At 43.3% G+C, this 18767-nt stretch overlaps 1 protein-coding gene across 1 annotated transcript in view; it reads right to left on the bottom strand.

The window, feature by feature from the left end:
* The window catches only part of shank3a (SH3 and multiple ankyrin repeat domains 3a), an 832189-nt gene that overhangs the window by 551573 nt on the left and 261849 nt on the right, over positions 1–18767 (bottom strand). Inside the window, exon 9 of the mRNA XM_078235726.1 lies at positions 8106–8172. Within this exon, the coding sequence (XP_078091852.1) occupies positions 8106–8172 (67 nt within the window). The remainder of the gene's footprint in view (positions 1–8105; positions 8173–18767) is intronic.

Here is an 18767-nt window from a genome sequence, read left to right as displayed (position 1 = left end):
ACCGAGTTTGGAGGTGAGTTTTGTTGGGATAATGCTGTTGAAGGATGAGCTATAGTCAATAAATAGGAGTCTGACATTTGTGTCCTTGTTATCCAGGTGTTCCAGAGTTGAGTGTAGGGGCCAGGAGATGGCATCTGCTATGGACGTGTTGTGGCGATAGGTGAACTGTAGTGGATCCAGACAATCTGGAGACCGGAGTTGACACATGCCATGACTAATCTTTTGAAACATTTTTTGTATCCATGATAGGATACCATGTATCTGACCTATGGAAGGAGATTAAATGGGTTGCTCTATAAAGGAGTTGTCAGCATCTGGTTTGTGGAAGTTACATAAGATTTATGATAGGGAAGAAGGTACATCAACTGTGAAAGGAATGTTAAAGGAATGTCATTGCTGGGAGAATCTTTTTTATTCATTGACAAGATGTGGGCATCAATGGCTAGGCCAGCATTTGTTGCCCATCCCTAATTGCCTTCAAGAAGGTGGTCAGCCACTTTCTTAAATCACTGCAGTCCATATGGTATAGGTACAGGTACACCCACAGTGCTGTTGGGAAGGGAGTTCCAAGATTTTGACCCAGTGACAGTGAAGGAACGGTGATATCATTCCAAGCCAGGATGGTGTGTGACTTGGAGGGGAACTGGATCTTACACTCCCTCCCAGCGGTTTTGGAGGCGGAGGGTTGGGGATCAGGAAGCGTTAAATCGCATGGACACAATTTCCTCCAGTATCACACCTGCCCCGGATGGGATGTGATTTTATAATGAGGTGGACGGGACCTTGGACAGCAAGCTCGCCCTTGTCGTATTAAGACACATAAATGGCCACTTAATAGCCTTTTCCTGCCCAGCCTCAATTGTCAGGGGTCCCAGGGAGGGATGTTATGGAAGTCACTGCCAATGTGGGAGAAAGATGTGGCACCCCGTTTCCCAGATGGATGCCCACTGCCCACCCATCAATGGTGATCAGTGGTGGATGAGCTGCTTATGATCTCACAGAATCATAGAAACCCTACAGTGCAGAAAGAGGCCATCTGGCCCATCGAGTCTGTACCGACCACAATCCCACCCAGGCCCTACCCCCATATCCCGACATATTTACCCGCTATTCCCTCTAATCTACTCTGTGGGCTCTTCTCAAGGTGTTCAGGTCGAGGGCAGGAGCTTGTCCACCTCTCTGCCATCCTTAGAGTCCACAACGACTGAGGAGTGCCTAATTATACCCTCAGCCAACAAGACACCACATCAGCAATCTGCCTCTAATACTGCTTTCAGTGAGGGGGGCAGTAAACTAAGACATAGTACCTGCAAACATAAGCTTATGGCACAATGAGCATAGCAATGAATTTGCACAGGTGACATGTGTTCTTTTGCAAATAACATGTGTTTAAATCAGTTCTTATTTGAAGCTCTCTGTTATTTGCACTTAAATATCATAAAAGGAAATGGGGTCTTTGCTCACTCACCCTGAATGCCCTGTGTAGTTAATGGGTCTTTGCCTCGCAGTGCCTGGTGAAAGATGTTTGGAGAGCACACTTTATTACTGAGGCAGTGAGGCGACATTGGGCTCATGGCATGGTTACATGTGAGATGTTTGAGAAAGAGGCGGTGCCCATGGAAGGCAAGCCTTGGCACGCTGAAGCAAGGCCGCCCTGGTGCCCCAGACTCCCTGAAGGTTCCTCATTTCAGCCTCTTTGTCCTTGCCATTTGCCTGTTCGGGCTCTGCATCTGAGTCTTCATTGGAACTGCTCGGCTAGGGTGCAGTTAGTTCTGAAGCACACGTCTTCAGTATTAAAGCCAGACTATTGTCATAGCCCATTGCCTTTCAGTATCCAGTGCCTTCAGCCATTATTGGATATTAAGCAGAGCGAAGAAAATTGACTGAAGTCTGAGATCGGTGACACTAGTGATGTCAGGACGAAACCGAGATGGATCATCCACTCGGCACTTCTGGTTGAACATGGTTGAAAATCCAATCTTTTACACGAATGTGCTGGGCTTTCTCCATTATTGAGGATGGGGCTATATTGGAGTCTCTTCCTTCTGTGGTTAGCTGTTTAGTTTTCCACCTCCTAATCAGGACTAAATGGGGCAGGACTGCTGAGCTTAGATCTGATCCATTGGAGTAGGATCACTTAGCTCTGTCTATTGCAAGCTGCCTCTGCTGTCCTGTGTTGTAGCTCCATCAGGTTGACACCTCATTTTGTCGGTATTTGCCACTGCTCCTGGCATGCCTTTTTGTACTCTTCACTGAATCAGGGTTAATCCCCTGGCTTGGTGCTAATGGAAGAGTGGGGGATATGCCAGGCTATGAGGTTACAGATTGTGGTTGAGTACAATTCTGCTGCTGTTGGTGATGGCCCACAGTGCCACATGGATGCCCGATATTGAGTTCCCGGATCTATGCGAAGTCTGTCCCATTTAGCACTGTGATAATGCCACACAACACAATGGAGGGTATCCACAAAGACGGTGCAGTGGTCACTCTGAACCAATATTGTCATGGACGGATGCATTTAAACAGGTAGCTTGAGAGGCTGAAGTCAAGTAGTATTTTCTCTCTTCTCGGTTCCCTCAACATTTTCCACAGACCCAATCTTGCACTTATGTCCTTCAGGACAAGGCCAGTTTGGTCAGTAGTGGTGCTCCCAAGCCACTCTTGATGATAGTCATTAAAGTCCCCACCCAGAGTACATTCCATGCCCTTGCCACCCTCAGTACTATTTCAAATTGGTGTTCATTATGGAGAAGTACTGACTCATTAGCTGAGGGGGTAGGAGGGGTATGTGGTAATCAGCGGGAGGTTTCCTTGCTGACTGATGCCACGAGACTTCATGGGGTCTACCATCAATGTTGAGGACTCCCGAGGCAACTCAATTTCAACTGTATAGCACTATGACACCATCTCTTGTGACTCTGTCCTGCTGGTGGGACAGGAGCACGTTGAATGCACTTATCAAATGATTTCTTTTTACAGATGTGCAGTCCATCCTTTGCAGTGGACTGGTTGTAATTTAGGGAACTTGACTCTGCATCTAAGTTATGCTGTACCTAACCTGGGTGTGTCTGATGGGATAGTGTCGCTTTACCATCTATTTAATACATGCGAGTTTTTTTGACTGACTGGGTGGCATAATAGTGGAACTATCAAAGGAGAGACTAATGAAGAATTTCCTTAGGGGAAGTTGTTTGAATTGCCAATACAAATCTCTCACTTTGAATGCAGCACGAACATATTTTAAAAAGACCCCTGCCCTACCCCATTGCAGTGTAATTAATTAAGAGTGAAGGGTCCTGTCACTTTGTTGTGCAACATAATATAGTTCATTCCTGTAAGATATTTGCGCCTTCAGGGACTCTTATTGAATCAGCTCAATCATTAATCCAATCTGTTGATTTTATTAATGAAAACAAGCATAAAAAATGTTAAAATCTCAACACCATGATAGTTCCATGTTCGAATGCATTGCTGGTGTGGCACTGAGACAAGCAGATGAAAAGACCTCAGTGCTGACCCCAAGATGCTGTATGACTCACTGACTGACTGTCTGACCACTTTGATAGTGCAGTCCTATCACTGTGTGAATAACTGACCCTTCTGATGATACAGCTCAATCACTGTTGTCATATTCATAAGCTTTAAGGTACGAACTGTGTTCAATGTGGACTCTGAAATGAACAATGCGCTGCTGCAAAGATGGCCACTGACTGGGCTTCTGTATACAAGAACTAACTCATGTCTCTGGAATATCATTATAATGTCAAAGCCCCTTTAAATAGGAATATTGGATATGAAATCACTTGTGAAATTATAAATCCTATTGTCTGGGAAACTACAGAAACTAAATTATAATGGTATCCCAGACTCAGTGAACACAAAACTTAACCAAAGGTGTGTAGCAACCAGTTTATCACAAGCAGATATGATGACTGCCATTCACCTCCATTGCAGCAACGGCTTCTAATTTCAAATAATTTCTGTAGTCAATAGGAGCATTGATCTTTGGTTACATGATTGAAACTGACTTCAGATAAAACATATTATTTGATTCAATTTATTATTGTCCCATGTATTAGAATAAAGAGAAAAGTATTGTTTCTTGCGCGCTATACAAAGCATACCATTCATAGAGAGGGAAAGGAGAGGGTTCAGAATGTAGTGTTACAGTCATAGCTAGGCTGTAGAGAAAGATCAACTTAATATGAGGTAGGTCCATTCAAAGGTCTAATGGCAGCAGAGAAGAAGCTGTTCTTGAGTTGGTTAGTACATAATCTCAGACTTTTGCATCTTTTTACGATGGATGAAGGTGGAAGAGAACATGTCTGGGGTGCATGGGGTCCTTGATTATGCTGGCTGCTTCTCTGAGGCAGCAGGAAGTGTAAGCAGAGTCAATGGTCGGGAGGCTGGTTTGCGTGATGGACTGGGCTTCGTTCATGACTCTTTGCAGTTTCTTGTGGTCTTGGACAGATCAGGAGCCATACCAAACTGTGATACAACCAGAAAAATTCCTTCCAAGGTACACCTGTAAAAGTCGGTGAGAATCAAAGCGGACCTGCTGAATTTCCTTAACCTCCTGAGAAAGTAGAGACATTGGTGGGCTTTCTTAACTATAGCATTGGCATGGAGAGACCAGGACAGGTTGTTGGTGATCTGGACACCTAGAAACTTGAAGTTCTCAACTATTTCCACATCATCCCTGTTGATGTCGAAAGGGGAATGTCCTCCACTATGATTCCTGAAGTTGATGACTATTTCCTCTGTTTTACTGACAGATGGAGAGATTATTGTCGTTGCACCATTTTGCCAGATTCTCTATCTCTTTCCTATATTTCATCTCATCATTTTTTGAGATCCAACCCACTATGGTGGTGTCAACAATAAACTTGAAAATCGAGTTGGAGGGGAATTTGGCCACACAGCCATAGCTGCATAAGGAGTATAGTAAGAGGGCTAAGGACACAGCTTTGCGGGGCACCGGTGTTGAGGATAATCGAGGAGAAGATGTTGTTGCCTATCCTTACTGATTGTGGTCTGTGGATTAGGAAGTCTAGGATCCAGTCATAGAGGAAGGAGCCGAGCCCTAGACCATGGATTTTGGAGATGAGTTTTGTCGGAATAATGGTGTTGAAGGCTGAGCTGTAGTCAATAAAAAGGAGTCTGACATAAGTGTCTTTGTTATCCAGGTGTTCCAAGGTTGAGTGTAGGGTCAGTTGCTGTGGACCTGTTGTGGCGTTAGGTGAATTGTAGTGGATCCAGGCAATGTGGGAGGTTGGAATTGATCGGTAATCCAAGGGCCAGCTGAGTAAATGCAATCTGGAGACAGAAATGGGACTATCCTCCAGTGCAAAGGAAATAACCCTCTCTAATAAAGTCTTCTCAAGCAATCAGGGGGCTAATTTGTCTTCACTTACACAACTTCTATGGAACCTTGGCTACAGCTTCATAGATAAAACCCAGAGACTTCCACCTCCATTTACCTCAAAGAACCACGAGAGAAAACACAACAGGTCTGCAATGTTTGCATCTTAACGAACATGATTTGCTTCTTATTAATCAGTTAATAACATGCTTCATGTCTAGAATTCGTGTGTGTGTGTGTGTGTGTGTGCACGTTTTGAGAGATTGAATGTTTTCATTGTTTTTACACTTTGGAGGTTCTGTGAATAAACATTTATCTTTCCATCTATTTTAAATCACCACAAAACCTATCTCATATCTATTTGTTAAAATCACAATACTCAAAAGGTTTAAAACACCCCTCTAAAATGTACACCTTGTTGCAGATAACTAAGAGGTGAAGACCACGGGGAAAGGTTATCCCGCCATCTCTCTCCATCCCTAACACTGTTTCACTCACCCCTCATTGCAACGCTGTCACTGCGTGGCTAATTGACCCATTAATAATGCGGCCCTGTCACTATGTGACTAGCCCCGCAATAGTTTTGCCTCAACACGTATGACTGATTTCTTGACAGTGTGGCCCTGTGACTATTTAATCAACCTCTTTATTAGAACATAGAACATAGAACAGTACAGCACAGAACAGGCCCTTCGGCCCACGATGTTGTCTGAAACCCAGATCAAGCTATTTCCTCCCTATCATCCCGAAGTATTCCATGTGCCTATCCAATAGCTTCTTAAATGTTCCTAAAGTTTCTGACTCCACTATCCCTGCAGGCAGTCCATTCCACACCCCAACCACTCTCTGAGTAAAAAACCTACCTCGGACATCCTTCCTATATCTCCCACCATGAACCCTATAGTTATGCCCCCTAGTTACCGGTCCATTCACCCGAGGAAATAGTCTTTGAACGTTCACTATATCTATCCCCCTCATCATCTTATAAACCTCTATCAAGTCTCCTCTCAACCTCCTCCGCTCCAAAGAGAAAAGCCCAAGTTCCCTCAACCTTTCCTCATAAGACCTACCCTCCAAACCAGGCAGCATCCTGGTAAATCTCCTTTGCACTCTTTCCAGTGTCTCCACATCCTTCTTGTAGTGAGGTGACCAGAACTGCACACAATATTCCAAATGTGGTCTCACCAAGGTCCTGTACAGTTGCAGCATAACCCCACGGCTCTTAAACTCAAACCCCCTGTTAATGAACGCCAACACACTATAGGCCTTCTTCACAGCTCTATCCACTTGAGTGGCCACCTTCAGAGATCTATGGATATGAACCCCAAGATCTCTCTGTTCCTCCACATTCTTCAGAACCTTACCTTTGACCCTATAATCCACATTTAAATTTGTCCTACCAAAATGAATCACCTCGCATTTGTCAGGGTTAAACTCCATTTGCCATTTTTCAGCCCAGCTCTGCATCCTATCTATATCTCTTTGCAACCTACAACAGCCCTCCATCTCATCCACTACTCCACCAATCTTGGTGTCATCAGCAAATTTACTGATCCACCCTTCAGCCCCCTCCTCCAAGTCATTTATAAAAATTACAAATAGCAGAGGACCAAGCACTGATCCCTGTGGCACTCCGCTGGTAACCGGTTTCCAGTCCGAAAATTTTCCATCCACCACCACCCTCTGTCTTTTGTTAAATATGATGTGGAGATGCCGGCGTTGGACTGGGGTAAACACAGTAAGAAGTTTAACAACACACCAGGTTAAAGTCCAACAGGTTTATTTGGTAGCAAAAGCCACACAAGCTTTCGAGGCTCTGAGCCCCTTCTTCAGGTGAGTGGGAATTCTGTTCACAAACAGAACTTATAAGACACAGACTCAATTTACATGAATAATGGTTGGAATGCGAATACTTACAACTAATCCAGTCTTTAAGAAACAAAACAATGGGAGTGGAGAGAGCATCAAGACAGGCTAAAAAGATGTGTATTGTCTCCAGACAAGACTGGAGACAATACACATCTTTTTAGCCTGTCTTGATGCTCTCTCCACTCCCATTGTTTTGTTTCTTAAAGACTGGATTAGTTGTAAGTATTCGCATTCCAACCATTATTCATGTAAATTGAGTCTGTGTCTTATAAGTTCTGTTTGTGAACAGAATTCCCACTCACCTGAAGAAGGGGCTCAGAGCCTCGAAAGCTTGTGTGGCTTTTGCTACCAAATAAACCTGTTGGACTTTAACCTGGTGTGTTGTTAAACTTCTTATTTTGTTAAATAGCCAGTTACCTATCCAATCGGCCAAACTTCCCTCTATCCCACACATCCTTACTTTCTTCATAAGCCGACCGTGGGGGACTTTATCAAACGTCTTACTAAAATCCATGTATATGACATCAACTGCACTACCTTCATCTACACACTTAGTTACCTCCTCAAAAAATTCTATCAAATTTGTGAGGCAAGACTTGCCTTCACAAATCCGTGCTGACTAACCCGGATTAAGCTGCATCTTTCTAAATGGTCATAAATCCTATCCCTAAGGACCTTTTCCATCAACTTACCAACTTGTATGACTGTTACTTTGTGACTGACTCTGGAAAGTAAGGTCCTGCCACTGTGTGTTTGACTGACTGACTCTTCATTCTGTGAATGATTTGTGCATGGTTCTCCACTGTGTCTCTCTTTAAAAAGGATCCTAAGGTAAGAGTTCTTGCCGTTACACAGAATTAAGATTCAAACTCACCAACATCGGCTTCCTTGTGATTCTTGATAATTTCGGCCAGTTCAAAGTTCCCAGCTATAATGGCAACCTGAAGCAAAGAAAAGGCATGGCGTTACTCAGCAAAGCCTCATTTTATTTGACAATGTCAAATCTTGTTTCTTCTTGGCTCAGCACTTATCAAGTCCTGCTACTCAAGGAATCCATCACTTTTCTTTGTGAACCTTTCGACATGTTTTAATTTTGAGATGAGGGCAAATTACGCAGGATTTATGGCACAGAAAAAGGTCATTCAGCTCCAACCAGCCCATGCTGGGGTTTATGCCCCACTTGAGCTTCCTTCTATTTCTCCTCATTTAAGTCTATAATCCCTTCTCACTTATATGTTTGTTTTGTTTCCCTCAAATGCATTTATACTATTTGCTTCAACCACTTCATTGGAGGCGATTCAGAGAAGGTTCACTAGATTGATTCCAGAGATGAGGAGTGAGACTTACAAAGAGAGATTGGGCAGTTTAGACCTTTACCCCCTGGAGTTAAGAAGAGAGGAGATCTAATTGAGGTGTAAAAGCTGATAAGGGTGATTGACAAAGTAGATGTGGAAAGGATGTTTCCTCTTGTAGGACAATTGAGAACAAGAGGTCATTTTCTGGAATAAGGGATAGCAGATTTAAAACAGAGATAAGGAGAAATTACTACCCCAGAGTGTTCTGGATGCTAGGACTTTGAGTAGATTTAAAGTAGAGATGGGTAGGTTTTTAATTAGTAAGGGTTTGGAGGGCTATGATGAACGGGCAGGAAAGTGGAGTTGAGGCCAAGACGAGATCAGCCATGATCATATTGAATGGTGGAATAGGCTCGGGGGGCTGAATTGCCTACCCCTGCTCCTAGTTCTTATGATTTTTATGATTCCTATGATAATTGGTTTTGCATTCTCACCACTCTTTAGGTAAGGAAGTTTTTTCTGAATTCTCTATTGGATTTCTTGCCAACTATTTTATATTGATAATGTCTAGTTATGCACTTCCCTTCCAGTAATCCTTGGACTGGATTTTGTAAGGATGATGGAACTCTTGCACACTGGTCGGAGAACTGGCAGCGAATCCCTACCAATCCAAGGGGAGGTCTGACAATATCGGGTGCCCTTCAGGTGCTTAAGTGGCCATCATTAGGGCTGCCCCAGTGATTGAGGTCTCCACCCTCCATGAGATGTTGGCTAATTAGAGGATCGGAGTGATTACTCACTGCCAAAAAAGCCAAAATTAAAATTGGCCAAGTGACAGAAAATAGAAAGTAGTGATAAATGGTTGTCTTTCAGATCGAAGAAAGGTTTCTCATGGAGTTCCCCAGGGTCAGTGTTGGAACACTTACTCTTCCTGATATATATTAATGATCTAGACTGTGGTGGTCAGGGCATGATTTCAGAATTTGTAGATGATGTTAAGATTGGAAACATCAAACTGTGAAGGGGATAGTCTTGAACTTTAAAAGGACATAAACATATTGGTGGATTGGGAAAACAAGTGGCAGATGAAATTCAATGTGAAGTGATTCATATTGGAAGGAAGAATATGGAGAGACAGTACAAAATAAAGGGAGAAACACTAAAGGAGGTGCAGAAACAGAGGGACCTCAGTGTATCTGTACACGAGTCACTGAAAGTGATAGGGCATGTTGCGAAAGCAATTAATAATGCATATAGCATCTTCGGCTTTATTAATAGGGGCATTGAGTACAAGAGTAAGAAGGTCATGTTGAACTTGCATAAGACACAGGTTAGGACTCATCTGGAGTACTGCGTCCAATTCTGGAAATCATGCTTGAGGAATAGTGAGAATCTCTTCCCCCTCAGGACAGCATCAAAAACTAGAGGCCACAGATTCAAACAATTGACAAAAGGAGTAAAAGTGATGTGAGGATTTTTTTTTCCACCAAGAGTGGTTGGAGTTTGGGATGAACTTCCAGAGATGGTGGTGCAGGCAGGTTCAATTGAGGTTTTCAAAAGGGAATTGGATTGCTAGCTGAAAATAATGTACAAGGTTGCTGAGATAGGGCAGGAGTGTGGGCTGGGTAGAATACTCTTTCAGAGAGACAGTGCGGACTCCATTACCTTACACGTTTTGGGACACTAAGGGCAATTTACTTTGGCCAATCCACCTAAGTTCCACATATTTGGACTGCGGGTGGAAACTGGTGCACTCAGAGGAAACCCATACAGATATGGAGAGAATGTGCAAACTCCACACAGTGACCCAAGGCTGGAATTGAACCCAAGTCCCTGGCGCTGAGGCAGTAGTGCTAACTACTGTGCCACCATGCCACCCTCAATGGACTGAATGGTCTCCCTCGGCACTGTAAAGATTCTATGTCTTAGTGCCAGCATCAGTGGGTGTGATGGCTGTTGGCAGAACCCCAGACCAAAGGTGAGTCAGGACATGATGGGGATCATGGGTGGGGGTCTCAGAGGGGGAAGGGCAGAGGCTTGGAGGAAAGGTCAGGGGGTTGGCTTTCAGTGGTCCCCGATTCTGGGTTCCTGATCAAGCACTGAGTGCCTGATAACGAGGGACCTCGTCACCAGAATGCTGGTGGCAAACCTGACAGTGTTTGCTGGGCAGCCTTCTGAGGACGCAGGAAAGTCATGCCGCTCCTGTTAAATCCTCACAGCACCACTAAATTGCAGTGGCCTTAGGGATAATAGATGTCAATTGGCTTACTACTGACCTCAATTGAAATGCTGCCACCAGCAGCAACCCCTTTAACCTTGGGAAGTTCTCCAACTGCAGGGAGACTGATGCGGGATTTCTCCTGCGATTGAGTGGGCCTATTCCTACCACTGCAGTGGCATTAAATCCAGCCTATTCTCTTACTATCCCCTCTATCAAAACATTTCAGAATTTTAATGACCTCCACAGCAAACATACAATTTAATGACAAATATGAATTTCTTTAAGGCAGATAAACCAACAGGAAAAGTAAGTCAACCGTGGCTAACAAGATAAGTTAAAGAATGTATTAGATCAAAGGAAGAGGTTTAAAAAGTTTGAAAAAAGTAGGAAGCCTGAGGGTGCGGAGCATTTTCGGATTTAGCAAAGGAACACCAAAAAACTGATAAAGAAAGGGAGAATAGAATATGAACGTAAACTAGTGAGAAACAAAGACAGACTGTAAGCTTCCATTGATATGTAAAAAAGGAAAAGATTCGCAAGGGCAGATGTGGGTCCATTATAGGCAGAGACTATAATGGACCACAATAATACCAAACCAAATGATTAGAGAGAATGAGGAACTAAAAGAAATTGGTATTATTAAAGACTTAGCACTGGAGATTTAATGAGAAAGTTGATGAATCCTTGTGACCTGATGATCTACATCCCAGAGTGTTGAAAAGGGTGGCTACAGAGATAGTGGGCACAGTGGTGATCATCTTTCAAAATTTTATAGATTCTGGAATGGTGCCTGCAGATTGAAAGGTAGCAAGTGTAATTCCACTATTTAAGAAAGGAGGGAAGGAGAAAATGGGAATGTCATACCTTTTAGTGGTAGAGAAAAGATGAAAATCTGTGCTGAAGAATGTGACAACTGACACTTAGCAAATAATGATATAATTGGGTTGAGTCAACATGGAATAATGAAAGGGAAATCATGTTTGACAACTTGTTGGGAGTTTTTTGAGGATTGAACTAGCAGAATAGATATGGGGGAACCAGTAGATGTGGTGCATTTGATTTTCAGAAGGCTTTTGATAAGGTCCCACATAGGAGGTTAGCAAATAAAATTACGGCACATGGAATAGGGGTTAATATGCTGGCATGAACTGAGCATTGGTTAATGGACAGAACACAGAGTGTGAATAAACAGGTCATTCTCAGGCTGGCAGGCTGTGACTAGTGGGGTACCGCAAGGATCAATACTTAGTCCCTAACTGTTCACAATCTGTATCGATGGTTTGGATGTGGGGACCAACTATAATATTTCCAAGTTTGTTGATGAGACTAAGCTGGGTGGGAATGTGAGACATGAGGAGGATGCAAGGCAGCTTCAAGGAAATTTGGGATGTTTAGTGAGTGGGCAAGAACATGGCAGATGGAATATAATATGGATACCTGTGAGGTTATCCAATTTGGTAGGAGGAAGTGAGGTGCAGAGCATTTCTTAAATGGTGAGAGATTGAGAATTGTTGATGTACAAAGGCACCTGGGTGTCCTTGTTCAAAAGTCACTGATAGCTAGCATGCAGGTGCAGCAAACAATTAGGAAGGAAAATGGTATATTGGCATTTATCGCAAGAGGATTTGAGCACACAAGTTACAATCTTTTGCTTCAATTGTATAGAACCTTGATGAGACCACACCTGGAACACTGTGTGCAATGTTTGTCCCCTCACATAAAGAAGGATACACCTGCCATTGAGGGAGTACAGCAGAGGTTCATCAGATTAATTCCTGATATGGCGGGACTGTCCTATGAGAAGAGACTGGGCCTGTATTCTCTAGAGTTTAGAAGAATGGGAGATAATTTCATTAAAACTTATAAAATTCTGACAGGCTAGACAGGGTAGATGCAGAAAAAAATGTTTCCCCTGGTTGCGGAGTTCCAAAACTAGGGGACAGAGCTTCAGGATAAGGGGCAGGCCCCTTGACAGAGCTTCCAAAATGACCCTTACCAGAGCGTTGGGTGCCTGGAACGTGTTGCCAGAGAAGGTGATGGAAGCAGGCACATTAGTAACATTTAAGAGGCATTTGGATGGGGACATGAATAGGGAGGGAATAGACCAAGTGAGGGCAGAAGGTTTCCTTTTAAGTTTAGTTGGGGCAGCATGATCGGTGCAGGCTTGGAGGGCCGAAGGGCCTGTTCCTGTGCTATACTTTTCTTTGTTCTTTGTTCAAGGGATACAGGGATATTGGGGAAAATAGTATTGAGGTGGAAGATCAGCCATGGTCTAGTTGAATGGCAGAGCATGTTTGATGGCCTGTTCCTATACTCCCATGATCCACTATTAGGTCATCCCAGTCCTTTTTTCAAGAGAAAAGAGAGTCTGTCAATCATTTCCTGATATGTAGGCTCATGCATTTCTGGTATTATCCTTGCAAATCTTCTCCACACCCTCTCCACTGTTTCTATTTATTTTTTTGTAATATGGCAACCAGAACTGCACACAGTACTCAAAGTGTGGCCCAACCAAGTGTCAAACAGGTTTAGCATTATTTCCCTGATGCTAATGAAATGAAGGTGGGGTTTCCCACCTCACCACCCAAAGAGTCGACAGTGAATGCATCCCTTCCATTTATGGCTGGCTGCACTATAACCATATAACATTCTACAAGGTGTGAATTGCTGAGGTCAAGACTTTCACCCCTTCTGGGAAGGAAGTTCCACCTTAGAGTGGCTGGCCAATCCAAATGGGGACATCCTAGTCTACTTCTCCATCACTCCCAACATCTCACTCTTTTTTCATGACATCTTTCCAGCCATCACAGGAGGTGTGATATTTACCCTTTTACCGCCTCTCTCTTCACTGTCCAAGACCCCAAACATTCCTCCTAGGTGAAGAAGCAATTTATTTGTACCCCTTTCAATTTAGTACACTGTATTCACTGAGTACAATGTGCTCTCCTCCACATTAGGAAGACCAAATGAAAATTGGGTGACAGCTTTGCAGAACACCCTTGCTCAGTCCACAAACATGACCCTGAATTTCCAGTTGCTTATTATTTTAAATCACTACATTGCATTGACTCTCACATTTCTGTCCTCAGCCTGCTGCCATGTTCCAGTGAAACTCAACACAAGCTGGAGGAACAGCACCTCATCTCCTCATTAAGCAATTTATAGCCTTCTGGACTCAACATTGAGTTCAAAATTTCAAACTATAATCTTTGTCTTCCATTTTGATTTGTTTTTTTTTGCCAAGTGCCAATCTGTATCTTGTTTTCATGTTTTTACTTTCAGTCAGATCTGTTCATTATTTCACCATTAACACTCGCTCTGGACTAATACTTTGTTTCTTTACTACAATCTTTGACTTTTGTTCCATGACGTCTTTGTTATTAAATATAATCCAACCTCTACCCTAACGCAGACCTTCCCTTTTGTTTTACTCCCCCTGCCCACTTTCAACAGCATAAAACCCATCATATTTTTACTTCCCTTCAGTTCTGAAGAAGACGCATTCAAATTGAAACATGAACTCAGTTTTTCTTTCCACAGATGCTACGAGAATTGCTGAATATTCCCTGCACTTTATGTTTTTATTCCATATGATAGACATGGGCCACATGTGTCACTGGGACTATGGCCCAGACCTCAAGAGTCCAAATTTGAGTCACTGTAGAACAATGAAAAAGTACAATGACACCATAGGGACCCATCCATGCTCCGAACAGAGGGCTGCACTTCCAGTGAGTGTGGGTCAGACAGTCATGTCTACAATATTGTACACCAACCTAAGTAAAATGCAAGGGTGAATGACCCTTACTTACCATGCTGAATTAAGTTACTCTGCGAAGTTAGTGATTAATTTTTCCCTTGAATGTATAGTATCTACATAGTGAGTAACCCTTACACAGTGAGTAACCCTTACTCAACTGACTAAACAAAGACTGTAACATCACAGATAACAACTATTATCCCGCTGAATAAACAGTACACAGGAAGTAACTTTTATGATGCTTAATAAAAAGCAACACTACAGCAACAATGAAAAACCCTGACCCTGCTGAATAAAAAGTGATGCTGTAGTTATTCAGTAACTCTTATCTGGAACAAAACTCAGTACCAGTAATGGGTATTTTAAAGATTTTTGAGGTGATCTTACCAAAAAACCTCTAAGTACCAAACGAGCATGAAAACTGGAGAAATTCACACTGTTTTATTGGGCAAGTTAAAAATCAAATCTTACCTGATTCTGTAAAAAAAAAAGGCCAAACCTATTTCTTGCCAGCAGGGGGCATGAGGGGGTAGGGGTGGTTAGCTCACCCAAAAGCCGGCAGATAGCAGCAGAAGATACAATTACGCTTGCTCAGATCTCTCTGTTTTGTGAATGGGCACAGGCCATCTGATTACCCCCACCCCCGCATGGACCTATCATGGCCAAAACAGCCACCCAACCCCCTCCCCCTAATCGTTGTTGCTAAGTGGCAGCAGTTCTTCCCCCACCCGATTGCTGTTGCAGAGTGACAGGGGTCCCGCCCCCACGATCGGCCCTCATCTTCAGGCCCCTGCCCCCTTGGCACTGCCACTCTAACAGCAATCGGTGAGAACTGCCAGACTGCCAGGGTGCCAGGCTAGCAGTGCCAGGTTGGCATTATCGAAGGGGTAACCCCTCCTGCCCCCAACCTCCCAGGGGCCCTCAATGGCCTCCAGTCCTACTGGTGAGGCCATTATGTCTGATCCTCGTTAATGGGTGGAGTGAGAAGGTAAGATTGCAGCCTTTGAGTAAGGTGGCACTTTTGTTGCCACAATATGGAAGGGTATTTTGTTGTGCATTACAGAGCCATATGGACCAGATTAAATCCCATGCAAGATTCCCAACCTTTTCTAGACTGAGACAGCAATGGAACTATAATCGGCCTTTAGATCTCTGTCTTAGCGAGGGTGACTCAACTCGCTTGGATGAGACCACAGACCCAGTTCAGAATCTGGAAAATGGTAGCAGAAACAGAGAAAATCAGAAAATTAGAAAAATGTTCAGCCCCTCCCAATTGTGGGATCTTTCAGTCCCACCAAAGTCAATGGATGTTTGAATAGGTCGCCACATCGGGAATCCGCCAAAGCGGGGGGCTGGAACATTCTGGCCAGAGAATTTGCTGTAGAAGAAGGAAGTAAATCAGAGAGAAGGAAGGCAAATAGAGCACTTTGGCAGTTTATGTTGATCTGTACTCATGTTGAACTCTGAGGGTTTAAAATGGCCCAAATGAGCTACACACAAGTGAAAATTCTGATTTCCTCAGTCCACTAAACAGCAGCTCTGTGGTGAAATTAAATTGCTGCTCCCATCTATTGAATGTTGGAGTAATCTCCTGTCTGAGGTTACATCCAATCATTGAAAGTCTAGATTAAATCAGATTTTCATGAGATTTGATTGTTCTTGGAATGCCTATCTCAAAAACCACAAGTGATTGAGCAATGCCAGATGGATGGCGAAAACTGGCTGACCCCAGCCTGCCCGATAGCTGATGGATCGGCACAGACTCATGTCAAATTGTCATATTAAATGAGATAAAACCTGTCATTCAAAAAGTGTTTAAAACTGTACCATGTATTTTGTGAACCTTTTTGTTGTCTTGAGGGAAAGTTTTGTTAGTGTGGGGGCAGGAACTCAAGACTCACAGAGCCAGATTTTTGCGGAGTCAGGACAACTCTGAAGTAATTTAAAACTGGTGAGTGGGGCCCAATTCCTGGGTACCCCCTCCCATTCCCACCAACAGCAATTTTCACCGTGGGGGATAAGGGTGCGGGTAGCAAGCCCATGTCCTGTACTTCAGAGTTAGCAAGTACCATTGTGACGGTAGGCAGCTCCTTGACCCCACACATGGTGCATACTGGGTTAATGTAGGACTCATACAGTTGATAGAGAAGATTTTGTAAAATGAGCGAGGCAGTGTGCTGAGGAATGCATCTTCCACTCAAGGAGCAGGGCCTAGCATGAAATGAATTGGGCAGTCTTTCTGTATTTCCCAATGGGCCACCCAGTAGTGCACTGAGAATGATGGGCAAAGACCAACCACAGAATCTTGCTCTCTCTATAGCTCGGCAGTAACGCTCCCTGACAATGAACTGCTGGGTAGCCAGTTAGCATTAATTGCATGTCAATTGTGTTTAATTACATGCAGCTGGAGAGCATAAATTGAGATTGCAGTCTGGAACATAAATACCAGGAAAGGGCAAGCTGTCTTATGAGGAAAGGTTAGGTTTGTTTCCAATAAAGTTTAGAAGAGTAAGAGGCAACTTGATCAAAACCTTTAAAATCCCGAGGGTTACTGACAGGGTGAATGTGAAGGGGATGCTTCCTCTTGTCAAAAAGTCTAAAACTAGGTGTCACTGTTTTAAAAATAAGAGGTTGCTCATTTAAGATGGAGATGAGGAGAATTTTATTTTCTCTGAGTGTTGAGAGACTCTGGAACTCTCTTCCTTAAAAGGCAGTGGAAGTAGAATCTTTGAATATTTTTAAGGCAGAGTTAGATGGATAGATTCTTGATTAAAAGGAGGTGTAAGGTTTTTGGGGGTAGGCAGGAATGTGGGGTTGAAGTTACAATCAGATCAGCCATTATCTCATTAAATGGTGGGGCAGGCTTGAAGGGCCGAGCAGTTCATACTTGCTCCTAATTCATATGTCCATATGATCAAAACTATGCTAATTATCTCTGATCATTCTGTGCCTTTCGCAGTGACAGTTTATTCTGTCTCAGAATTGTTTTCAATAATTTGCCCACCACCACACTCAGACAGACCAGCCCATCATTTTTTGGCCTATCCCTTGCACCTCTTTTAAATAATGGTACAACATTCAGAGACCTCCAATCCTCTGAGACCTTGTCCATATCTAGTGAGGATTGAAAAATGATCCTTAGAGCATCTGTTATTTCCTCCCTGACTTCCTTCAACAGCGTGAGACACAATCCATCTGGCCTTGGTGATTTATCCGCTTTCAAAGATACCAGTCCCTTCATTGCACTTACTGTATCTAATATTTCACACTCCTCATCTTTAACTAGGATATCTGAATCATTCCTCTCCTTAGTGAAGATAGAGACAAAATACTCTTCAAGAACCCTGTTCAGACCTTCTGAATCAACCCACAAGTTACCATGTACATCTCCTCTAAGCTTTCTATAGTATTAAGACTTTTGTGATGGTCATAAGCTTTCTTTGCTTTATCTTAGCCGATATGGTTCTGAATAGCCAGAGAGCTTTAGATTTGCAAGTATCACCCTTTTCCTTTGTGGGGAAATGTCTATAGTGTGCTCATTGAATCTTGCCTTTGAATGCCTCCCACTGCTTTGACAGTTTTTCTTTCCAATAGCTGTAACCAGTCCACTCTTTCCAGCTCATCTCTCAGCTTTGTAAAATTTGTCTTTCTCCAATTCAAAAGTTTTACTCCTGTTCTATCTTTGTCCTTTTCCATAGTGATGTTAAATCTATCTATATTATGGTCATTATCTCCAAAATGATCCCCACAGTTACTTCATCTGCATACCCAGCTTCGTTTCCTAAGACTAAATCTAGAATTGGTAATTTACAAGGACAGCAGATACATGGGAATACCAAGTCCCCCCCCCCCCCCCCCCCCCCCCCGCCCCCCTCCTCCCCAAGCTACTCACCATCCTGATTTGGAAATATATTGCTGTTCCTTTGCAGTCGCTGGGTCAAAATCCTGGAATTCTCTCCCTAATGGCATTGTGGGTCAACCCAAAGCATATGGACTGCAACATTTCAAGAAGGTAGCTCACCACCACCTTCTCGAAGGCAACTAGGGATGGGCAATAAATGCTGGCCAGCCAGTGATGCCCATGTCCCACAAATGAATAAAAACAAATTCTTGTTGGGCTTGTTACTAAAAAAAGTTCTCTTGAATGCAGTTCAAGAACTTTGCCCTTCACACTACTTGGCCAGAATTCTTCCAAAAAATTTCTAAGTGTTGAATTTGCATGAAAACTGGAGTAATTCATGCTGGTTTCTTCAACGGGAG

This window comes from Mustelus asterias, chromosome 19 (assembly GCF_964213995.1).
Source record: "Mustelus asterias chromosome 19, sMusAst1.hap1.1, whole genome shotgun sequence".
Lineage (NCBI taxonomy): Eukaryota > Metazoa > Chordata > Chondrichthyes > Carcharhiniformes > Triakidae > Mustelus > Mustelus asterias.
Note: the sequence above shows the minus strand (reverse complement) of the source record. Positions and strands in the feature narration are given on the sequence as shown.